This window comes from Manis pentadactyla, chromosome 7 (genome assembly GCF_030020395.1).
Source record: "Manis pentadactyla isolate mManPen7 chromosome 7, mManPen7.hap1, whole genome shotgun sequence".
NCBI classification, from domain to species: domain Eukaryota; kingdom Metazoa; phylum Chordata; class Mammalia; order Pholidota; family Manidae; genus Manis; species Manis pentadactyla.
In genome coordinates, this window is record NC_080025.1 from 127,459,657 (window position 1) to 127,471,168 (window position 11,512).

Consider the following 11,512-nt stretch of genomic DNA (forward strand, 5'->3'; position numbering starts at 1 on the left):
ACTCGTCGTTAACGCGATGGCTGCAGCCGTGCGGGCTCCCTCCAAGAGCCGCTGGGCTCCGCTAACCCACCTCACAGGGAAAAATAAACGAAATTCTCACAAGTGAAACTGGCACCCTGGAATTTTTTTCGTCATTGCACAAGTCTGACTCCAGAAGACCTCCCTCCCCTTTTCCTTCAGCGCAGGACCAGGGCCTGGAGTACTTGAACAGGCGGCCATGAGCAGAAAGAATCAGGCCGTGGAGGCTGCAGCTCCGCGGGTGGGATCCGAGCTGTATGCGGGGCCACGTTCCTTTGGATGCACTCGGTGCACCGTCAGGACAGAATTCTTGGAAGGCTCAGCCTCGGCTCCGAGACCTGACTTCTCGGTGCCCGTCGGGCTTGCTGCAGGACCGGCAGAGGGGATGAGCACCCGGTGCGGCCCAGTGACCCCGACAGAGGACTAGCGGCGTAGCGCAGACATCCGCCACCTGGCCCCCGGGAGGGAAATCGGGCATTTAATCCTCAAAAGCTTTGCGAAGCCCAGCAGAACTCAGGGAGCTCCGTCCTCACCTAAATGATGGGGGTGACCGTGGGGGTGGGGAAGTTGATTAGGGCACCGCGGGCCTCCCGGCTCCTAATCGCTCTGAGCCAGTATTAGCGCGCCCAGCCCCCAGCGGGTACGTCTGTAAACAGTGCCGGGATGCCAGGGATGGGGGAGGGAAAGCGAATGGCTCAGCCTGGAGGGCTTCGCGGAATCGGGCGATTCCTGACTCCCAGGGGTTACCCTCACAGCCCGATTCCTCGGAAGCGCGCACCGTTGCGGCGCCGTCCAGCCGCCGACCCCAGAGCAGACTCATGGGGCCGGGGCGCTTGCTGGCTCTAACGGGGAAAGGGGTAGGCGAAGGGGGGCAGTGTGTCCGCCGCGTGCTCCAGGCTCCAGGGACGGTTGTCGGCGAAGCAGGGGCGAGCTGGGTGCCTTTGAACTGCTTTCCCCCAGAGACTGGGCGTGGCCGCCCCGGGGCCACAGGAGCTGTAACGACCTGCCGTGAAGCCCTGAGAAGGGGCTGGAGAAACCACCTCTCAGGGCAGAACTCTCCCCCGAGCCCGGGTAGCCGCCCTCCTCCCTACCTTGCGCTTCCATCTGAGCCCACCAGGGCGGCGAAACGCTGGCACGACCCCAGCTCCATTCCCCAGGGAGGCGCCTGGGCCCCCGCGGATTCGCACCTCTCCCAACACAATCCGCGCTCAAACCGTGCGGCCACCCCGGGCCCGGGTCGCAGCGCAGAGAGCACGACAGACTTCACCGAGGGTCGGAGGGCCTGGGACCCGGGAGCCTCGTGGGCGCCTCCGCCGGAAGACGCGGGAGAGCCGGGAGGCCCGCACTGCCGCGTCACCCCCCGAAGGCCAAGGCCAAACGTACCAAGCAGCGCCCGCCTGCCCGGCAGCCCCGCCGCACCTCGGGTTCTAGTACTGCTCGCCCTGGGGCGCCCGCCTCCACCTTCTCTTGCTCGCCGGGCACTGCCTCCGCCCGGCCCCGCCCCGGACACTCACCTGCGCTGGCTCCGGGCTGTGCGCACCGCCGCCCCCAGCCCCGCGCCGATTCCACTCGAGAGAAACGAGGCAAAAAGGGACCTGGTTTGGAGCGGGCCGGATGGACGGTACCTGAGGCGCGCCCGGCCGGGCCGAGGGCGGTGCCCAGAACCTCAACAGGGCGACGTGGGAGGAGGCGGCGCCCGAGCGCGGAGCTCGGCGGGGGAACAAAGAGGAGCCAGGATGGGGCGGCGCGCTTCCTGGGTGTCGGGTGACAGGTCGGCTGGGGGAGGCCCTGGCCCGGCCACCTGAGGAGGAGCCGCCTCTGCGCACAGAGGGCAGAAGAGAAACAGGGGCCCCGGAGCCCGAGGAAAGGGTGCGCGGGGTGCCCTAGACCGCGCGGCTGCACTCAGACCCGCGGGCTCCGGCGCAGAGGTGCAGGGGCTCGACAGCGCGGAGATAATGACTCTGAGAAGGTTTACCGCCCCCTGAGCCCCGCCCGTTCCCCGCGCCGCGCCATTGGTTCAGGTGCCGTGAGGCGGGGGAGGGGCAGGGGGCGGGCCCGGGATGATTCACCTTGACTGTGGCTCGGGTTGGTGCACCGCGCAGGGCACGCCCGACCCGGACTGCAGAGACGCTGAGAGGCCCGCCTGCTCACCCTACCCGGCCGGGTCTGGCCTCTAGGGGTCTCGTCGCCCGCCTGCTAGCCCTGCCTCCTGCCCTCAGGCCAGGGTGCCGCTGGCCGAGGTGCGCCCCGACGCCCTGCCACCCCACCGCTCTCTGAGCCGGGAACTAGACGAGGTGTGTGTAGTTTAGCGTGCTTGGAAATCCGACCCTGAGCTGGGGGAGGGGAAGTGAGTTTGGAGCTGGAATACACCATGGGGCCACTGGACAGATCTCCGCAGTCTCCCCTGCAGAAAGGTGCGCAAGGCTGAGTTGTCTCAGTGCGCTCAACAGGACCCAGGGGTGCAGGGTTGAAGTGGGGAAGAGGGGGCTCCTAGCCACGTCCTCACGCACCTATGCTTGCCCAGCCCAGCGGCCTCACAGGTGTCTGGCCACAGCCGCCTCCGGGAACAAAGGCTGCCTGTCCCGGAAGGGGGGAGGAGGAGGGAGCCGCCCCCAGACCCGTTCCCATCCCCCTACCTTCCCCGTACTGAGCCAGTGGCTCCCCCGGGAGGGGGAAGGGCTGGTCAAAGCAGAGGCTCGGATGCGGATTAGGTCCTTCTCAGCCGTCCTCCGCTGGGATACCACCCGGAGCATTCCGAGGGGCGGGGCAGGGGCTAGAAGACTCCCAGGCTGTCAGCCTGAGGTGGCCTCTTCCTCCTTCCCCAGCATCCTTGAACACCGGCGCTCCCTCCCTCCATACCCGCCCCCCACCGCCGCCCGCAGCTGCTTCGGCGCCCTTCTCAGTCCCAGCCCAGCCTGGCCTTTCCCAAACAGCAACCACAGTTCAAAACCAGATTAAAATAAAACGTTAATCCGCCCTCCTCCCTTTTATCTCCTAGTTCTCCCTATCGACCCCCGTAGAGGGCAGCCGAGAAGCCCCTAAAAAGAAGGGTTCTTAGCCGATGCCTCACCAAATCTAAAGTGCTCTTGTATTAAGACTGAAGACCGTTATCACCCTGTCCTGGGCTGGAGAGAAGCGAGGAAGCGGTGGTAATGAGGGGCGAGGGACTCTACAGACCCCACTACCCCGGCGCCCGCCAAGCTGGGAGGGGCCGAGAGTGTTGGTGTGGATTCGAACCCTTCAATAGGTCCGACTCTTGGTCGGGGCGTGCTCCGGCCCTAGACGTCGCTGCGGGAGTAGGAGGCGAGACTCCCACCCCAGGCAAGCTGGCCCGGCGGGCCTCGGTGTCCCTCTCAGCGCAGCCAGAGATGGGGCGCCAGGACCCAGACGGGGGAGATCAAGGGCAAGGCACAGGGCCCAACAGGCCTGACGGGTGGCGGTAGTTCCATACTATCCCTTCCCCGGCCCTCACGTCTTCCCCCGTCAAGCCAAGTCGCCCTGAACTTCCTTGGCTGAGTCCCCACCTGCTCCCTACCTGGTCCCTGAGGGGCGTGGGATGGTGGGTGGTAGGGGCACGATGTGCCAGGGGCAAAGCCGGAGCTCAGGCCACGCTGGCGGCTAGTGGCCCCCGCGGCCTGTCGCTCCCACTTTATAGCGCGCGCCCCGCCCCTCGGGCTCCGTATGTCCCGCCCGGGCCCATTCACCTGCTGTTGAGAACTAGACACCGCACAGCGCAAAGCGAGCCACCGGGTGGCCGCGCGGTCCGGCCGTCGGGGCCGGCAGGGTGGGGGCGCCGCGGAGACGGATCCAGTTTCCACCTTTTCTTAAATGCGCTGCTGAAAGTCGAGACGGCCCCGGCCTCGGGAGCCAGCGCTGCTTTCTCCCCTGTGGCTCCGTGCGCACCCCGACGCCCCCGACCCCACAACGGGAGGGGCTGCGAAACTGCACCCGCAAGGGCCTCATACATATTTTAGGGAGCAGGCCCAGCCTGTAACCAGAGCTGCACCGGGACGGTGAGGGGGCGGCCCCCGGGGACCCGATACCACGGATACCTTTCAACTTGGTGCTCTGGCGGGGAGGACGTGGCTCAGGACGACCTCAGAGCCTCACAGCTGCCCTGTCCCATGCACCCTATGCCCGCCTGCATTCTGCCCTTCCTCAGCAGGTCCGACGTCTGTCTGCTGGGCGGTGGCATCCTCCTCCCCTAGAGACCCTTTCCTCCTCACCACCAACATCCCACTCTGCTTGGAGTCGTGCACCCACTACACTTAGTTTTGGGTTCCTTGACCCTTGGGTCAGGCTTAGGAAGGCCTCTAAGCCTTTAGGAAGTCCTGCCTTTGTAGTCTAACCTGCGAGAGTCGGCGACTCTCGCTCCGTCACTGAGCACTGGTTCTTTCTCGCCCTTGGTGCCTTGGCTCGTCTCTCTGACCATCTTAATTCTCTCCCGGCCCCGACCCCGCTGCCCTCCAATCCTCCACCCTCTCTCTTTCCGTGGCAGTCTCCGTTGCGCTGAAGATATTGCTAGAAGTCATCAGCTCTCGGTCTCCCCTCCCTTCCCACTCTAGCGGCAGAGCTGGGGAGGGGGGTGTCTGTGATGCAGTGTGGTCCACCAACCCCTTCCGCTCCCCACCTCCCCCGCCTCCACCTAGACCCGCCCGGGCGGCAGCAGTTCTGCCATTGACCTCGCTCAGACCGGTGGAGACCCCGAGCTGACCCGGGCTCCAGGCCCCATGACACGCGAAATTAGCATTCCCCAGTGATTCAAGGCCCCGGGTTCGGGTCCTCCCGCGCTCCAGTTACCAGCCGCGCGATCTCCAGCCCTCACTTCACTACTCAGAGCCTCAGTTTTGCAAATGGGTAGAGTGACTTCCACCTCTCGGGAGAATAAGAAGAATGCACTCTGCGAACTACAGAACCCTCATTATCGCTGCCAGGGGCCCTGTATCCGAATCTGCTTGACGTCCTTCCGGGGCCTGCTCCCTGCCGCTGTACCCCAGACTCCGGTGCTGCCCCTAGAGATCTCGCTACCACTCCAACCCACCCACCGCCTGGGCCACCATGCTGGGGGTCCCGGTCTGCTCAGGGGAGCCTCAGCACTGTCTTTTGTTTAGCCCGGACCCCAGCCCTCAGTGCTTTGTTGTAGAATCTATAAGTGCCTCGATCGACACTCACAGGGGTGTCCAAACCCAACTAAGCCCCCGACGTTTTCGAAAAACGGTGTGTGTGGGCGTCTCTGCGTTTTTCTTCCAGCAACGCGTGGCCTCGGTACCATTCTCAAAGAACTCGGAACCCCGGAGGCTTAGCTCCTGCTGCGGGGGGCGGGGAGTATAGGAAACGGTAGGGATAGATCGAGAAAAACAGAAACTGACAAATGAAAGGCGATCCTGTCAATAGGATTCTACCGAGCTCTTAAAACGAGTGAGGAAAATATATAAAGTCGTTATATATCCTGTAAATATCCTGTACGTTAGGTGAAAAACGCAAAAGACACATGGGCTCTTGTTTGTGTAAAAACATAACTGGGCGGAGGAGTTTGGGTGTCCGGTTTTTTTAATGCACTATAGTCTCCCACCGGAGACGTAAGACAGCAAATAGCGGTGGCTTCCATGTAGATCTGGGGGCCGTTGGGCAGGAGACTCTTTGCTGCACGTCCTTCTGGACTGTTTGGAGTATGTGTGTTTGTTTACCATATGCTTGTATTAAAATTTCAATTTAAAAAAGAAGGTGGCAGGAATTTTTTTTTTTTAACTCGGATTAGGGATGCTGAAGCGCAGAGGAGTCAATCAGAGTGAGCCCGAGCCTGAGACGCAGAGCTGCGGCGCCGAGGGCTGGATGAATGCGGGTCCAAGGGTGTCCCGCGAACCCGGCAGGCGTGGCGTTTGTGCAGCATTCTGCCTGCCTTACTCCACCAGGTGACTCCCCAGCTGAGACTAGAGAGCCTCACTAGAGGTGTTCTGACTCGAGTCAGTGGAAAAGGCAGGTGGAGGGGATAGGGGCCTGAGCACTGGGTTGGGGCTCAAGGCGTGGGATTGAACCACCCTCGTTTTCCTCCTCTTCTGTAGTATAAACTGAGAACACCCGCCACACCTCCTTCTGGGGGATGGGGGGAGAAAATGGGAGCATGGCCCGTGGAGAGAAACCCTGTTCACCAGAGCTCGGCCTAGGTCCCGCCAGTTTCTAGCCTCCCCTGCCCCACCCAGCAGGGCCGGGAGCGTGGGTCCTAGCCTCCAGCATACACTGCACCCCGACAAGAGAGAACGCTGACCACGCACCACGTGCGAGAAGGCTTCCCAACCCCAAGCCCCGGGGATGTCTTCGGGGCTCCAGGGCTCAGGAACCCGAAGGTGCTAAGCAGAGATTTTGTCTGCAGTTGGTGGAGGCGGGGTCCCGCAGCCTTCAGAGATTGTCCAAAGGTCGGTGACCAGATACGATTTTGGCCATGGGCCGTGTTTCATTTCCTGTGTCCAAAGCAGGACTTAGCTGAATGATTTAGCCCCAAACCAGGCAGACGCTTTTATTTCTGTTTTGGGGTGCTTCCGATAATTAGAATTTAATTGTCTCAAATTAGGATAATCCGTATCTTAATCAATTTTTAACACGTATTTGTTGGGCACCTGCTGGACATTTCTGAGCCTCAGTTTCTTCATCTAAAAATTGGGGGCTTGCCCAAGTCAGAGGACTGTTGGGAGAATCGAATAATGAAATGTTTTTGCAAGCGCTTTGGAAACAGCAAAGGGTTTCTTCAGGGGACCACTCTTTTCAGTCCTATAGTTGCCACCCAAATTCGAGAGGTCAAGTTGTCCGCCTTTCTTGGATGAGGACGCGCAGCCCCTGCAAGAGCATGGAACTAGCTTTTCCCTGCTCGCAGGCAGCTGTGGAGCTGGCGAGGCGTTGCGTTCAGGGGCGTCGTGTCCCCTCCTCCCTCGCTCCCGGCGCGCAGCCCCAGTGCCTGCGCCCACTGTGAGTGCGTCCCCGCCGACGCCTCCTCCAGGCTCTGCCCGCGCGGGTCCTCTCAGTTCTGCGAATTCGCGAGCATCCCCTTCGCGAGCTGTCTACCTTGGTGTTCATCTGGTTTGCCCCGCGTGCCCTCCAATCCTCTCAGAGCTAAAGGGGTTTATCTGATCCAACCTCTCGTTTTTCACAAGAGAGATCGATCACAGGCCCAGCTAGGACCTCTAGACGCCTGCCCGGGGCTTTTTGCACTAAACTGGGTGGGGCGGGTCTAGGGACAACTGTGGGAGGCGATTAAGAAAAACACTGAGAGGCCCTCTGGGGTGGAGCCCGAGATTCCCCCGGGCGCCCCCACCACCACCACACTTCGGCTGAGAGGAGCAGGAAGGGACCTCGGGAGCTGCAGAGATTTTCCGAGGGATAAACCTGAGGGGTGGATGCCAAGCAAGTGCTGGGATGCTTAGAAAGAGGGTAATCCGGGTTCCTCACTGCAAATGACAGAGACGCCTGCCGGGAGGTGATGCAGGGGGCGGGGTAGAGCCCCGACAAGAGTGGTAGGGCTTTGCGAGGTGGAAGAGGGGGGAGTTGGGGGAACTGGGAACCTGACGCTCTTTGATGGCTTCTGAAGTATGCTCTTTGCAAAGCCCCACCAAGAACCAGAATCCAGCATTGCCTTCTGCCCTGTGGGAATCTGCTCTTTACCCGCCCTCCTGAGATTGACGGCAGTTGAGGAGGGACTAGTCCAGGAGTGGGGATACAGTTTCACAGCAGCTGGGAGCCCTGCCCTGATGGTGGCTGGAGACAGGGGGTAGGAAGCAGCCTCTGGCCTGTGAAGAGGGGGTGGAGCTGCTATGAGCACCCTGTAGAGCAGGAGCAGGATCCACCCAGATCACTCTGAGGTGGCAGGATTATGGGAATTACCTGCCCAGACCTTTAGCACTAGTCTGGGTGACATAAAATGCAAGCTCCAGGAGGAAAAGGTTCCACATCTGTCCTGTTCAGTGCTGTATCCCCAGGCCTGACTCTCGGAAAGTGCCCCATAAATATGTGTCTGAGCGAATACTTGAGCAAGGGTACAGAGTGCCATTACAACCAGGGTGGCACAGGGCCCCCTTGCAGCCCAGTGAGAGCCAGTGGCAGAGCCAGGCAGCAGCGCAGGAGCCAGAACCTGTTCCAGATCTCTTTTTCTCCATGGCAGCCACCTGCTCTACATTACCTGAGTTAGCAATGACCAAGGTCATTTCAAGGGAGACAGTAGCTGCTCAGCATGACTTTCCTCTTCTCATTTTCCCATCTCACAGACATTAGCTTTGGGCAAGTCAGTTCCCCCTCTAGGCTTCAGTAACCCCATCTGTAAAGTAGGAGAACTGGAGGGAAACTCAAGAGCTGCGTCTGCTTTTTCAGAGCTGATCTGAAAATGCCTGTCCTTTCTTCCTTCATCCCTTCGTTGTTCTTACTCAGGACACACTGAGAAAGCGAGCTGTAGCCATAGAGATGGAGACAGGTGAGCTGGGCAGGACCCGGACCAGAAAAGCCCCACTGTGCTGGATACAGAGCTCCCCCTCTGTGCTGCGTGGTGGGGGCAGCAGAGGGCCCAGCTGCTACTGGGTGTTAGGCTCCTACTGGCTACATTAGCTCATGGCACTCCAGGAGCTAAATCATCAAGCTCTGAAATTCTGGATCTTAAAACAGACTGGGCTTTTGAGGAGCTCACATGGTCTTTGAGAAAGTGGATGAATGCTGGGTAATGCTCCAACATCCACTTCAAAAAAACCAAAGCTGGCCTGAAACTCCCCTTCCAGCAGAGCTGGGCAGGGTGGTCTGAGATTGCAGAGCCAATGGACTTAGCAAATATCCCAACAGTGTTCCTCTTTCTAGATTACTGAACTGCAGAACCCCTGTGGATATGGGCACAGAAACCCCACGGAGTAACGGGAGGAGTAGGTGAGCCAGAGCTGGCTATATGAGAGCTCCCTCCCCTCCCTCTCCTAGGGTGATGGGAACCTGCCTTCACTTTGAACCTACCCTGGGCCACAGGCCTGGAGCTCCCTCCTGTCCTCTGTTTTGGAGTTGGGAAGTTATTTACCCCAGACCCAGTTCATTGGATCCCCATCATATGCACAAGCCTCAGCCTGTCAGCTGATGGGGTCTCTTTAAAGAATTGATTTCCACAGGTCCCTAAAGTGTTCCCTCAGCAGTAAATCTTCTGCCACCCAGGCTCTCTGCCCCATGAATGATTTAACGCCTCGGAGGGGTTGGAACAGTCTTCCTGTGCACCCGGAGGCCTGCAGCTGTGACATCACCATCCCTGCTCATGATGGATGATCTCTTCTGCCCTAATGGGAGAGGAGTGCACTGGACTGTCTGGGAGGGGGTCGGGCCATGGAAGTAAGTACCCATCTGGCTCCGCAGACTTCTGGTTTGGGGGCTTTGCTGATGGACCAGCCAGCTAATTGCCCTCTGAGGTACCTAGAGAAGTAGTCTGAGTCCATCTCTCTGTCCCCAGCCCAGAGGGACCCAGGTTCATTTCAGAGTGGGGTTTGTCTTTCCAATTCCTAAAGTGCTCCAGAGAGAGGAATTATGTATAAACCAAGTGCCTTCCTCTCCTGGTCTGGTTTTACAACACACACACACACACACACATACACACACACACACACACTGTCTCATATATGCACACACTCACATACACTTGCACCTACATGGGTGTGCACACACATGTCCACTTTCTGAAGAACCCTCTCAGAAAGTTCATCGTTATGTCCCACCTAAATCTTTCCTGCTACCAATGAAGGCCACTTTTCTTGGAATCCATCTGGAACAGACAGAGAACAGCTGGTTATCATCTGCCATCTGCTGACCCTCCAAGCACCCATGATGAAGGATGTCATGGTCTTGGCCCCTCCTTTCCCTTACCCCCTCCTGTCTTCTCTCCTGTAGGCTTCAGTGACCCCAGTCCTCTCATTTCCATCAGCCTTTAGGGGAGAAGACAGAGGTTTTATCAGTCAGCATCCATAGGTTACCAATGTCTCTAGGCAGAGGGTGGAGGTGGGGAGGACAGCTCCTATCTGCCCAGTCCTGCCACCCTGCCTTGAGCAGGCCCTGGCTCACTTTGGAGGAGGTAGAATGTGAGGTACGCCTCCTGCTTCACATCGCTTCCCCATTGGCCTATCCTATTAACAGTCATCACATTGAGTTTTCTCTAAGCTTAGTGCTGGGGCCTGCTACCTGTGAGTCCACCACGCACACAGACATTAGCAGGGAGAAGGACTTTACAAAGTGGAATGCACAATGGACCCATTTTTTGTTTTGTTTTGTTTTCTTTTGACAACTTTGTTAAGATATGATTTACATAAAATAAAATTAATCAACATCTAGCTTGTAACTAGATGAACTTTGACAAGTATGTTCACCCATGTAAACACCACCACAATCAAGATATAGAATATTGCTGTCACCCCCAAAACCTCCCTCATGCCCCTCCTGGGTCAGTCTCCTTGGACCACCCCACCCCCACCTCAGCTCCACCCTTAGCATCCACTGATCTGCTTTCTATCACTGTCTTGCATCTTCCAGAATTTCATATAAATGCAGTCATACAGTCCATAACCTTTTGAATGGGCCTGCTTCACTGAGCATGCCTTTGAGATTCAACCAAGTTGTGTATATTAATAGCTCATTCCTTTTTAGTGCTGAGTCATATTCCACTGTATGGATGTGAGTTTGTATATCCATTCCCCCAGCTGATTAACATTTGGCTTGTTTCCAATTATGGACTATCATGATTAAAGTTACTGTGAACATTCATGCACAAGTCTCTTCGTGGACATGTTTCCATCAGAGGTTGTGCTGGTAAATGTTTAACAGCCAGCTTTCTGGGGTGGGAGAAAGCCCTGATTTGTAGCTTTTGCGGTTTTGAGGGTATAAATACTCCCACCATGGCAATTGGAAGCTATCAATGTGCTTCCTCTGATTTTTCATTTCCCTTGGCTAATGAGAGAAATGAGGGTTCCTGTTGCTCCACATCCTCGCCAACACTTCATATGCCAGTCTTTAATTTTTAGCATTATGTAGAGGCTGTGTAGCTGCATCGCCTTGTGATTTTAATTTGCATTTCCTTGACAACTAATGCTGAGTACCTTTCTGTGTCCTGTGTGCCTGCATAAGTAGGTTTTGAGGGGGTAGGGAAGAAGGGCTGGCTCCTCAGTGTTAGGGGGAAACGTTACAGAGTGATGTGCCACAGAGAAGGCTCCAGGCACCTCAGAGTCGCCACAGCAATCTGGGGCACCGGGCTGAGGATGGCCAACGAAGCGAGCAGTGTTGACTGAGGCCCAATAGATGACAGTTCACAAAATTCTTCCCTGAGCACTTTCACTTTCCCTCAAATCTCAGTGGCGTCAGAAGATCTGACGCTTAACGGGAATGTGCATTTTCCAGGTTCACTCAGACAGCACTTACTGGGTGGATGGAGGCTCAGACCCAGGTTTTCTCACTCCCAGCCCTGATAATGCCACTTTGCTATTTATGAAAAGCTTTCAGACAT

General features: G+C 57.8%; 1 protein-coding gene across 1 annotated transcript; it reads left to right on the plus strand.

Moving 5' to 3' along the window:
- Positions 1-358: 358 nt before the first annotated feature.
- On the plus strand, positions 359-5,699 carry LOC118924391 (proline-rich protein 2-like). Its single transcript, XM_057504758.1, has 2 exons — positions 359-2,312; positions 2,844-5,699. The coding sequence occupies exon 1, from the start codon at positions 837-839 to the stop codon at positions 1,821-1,823; it is 987 nt and encodes a 328-aa protein (XP_057360741.1). The 5' UTR covers positions 359-836; the 3' UTR covers positions 1,824-2,312; positions 2,844-5,699.
- Positions 5,700-11,512: the final 5,813 nt, after the last annotated feature.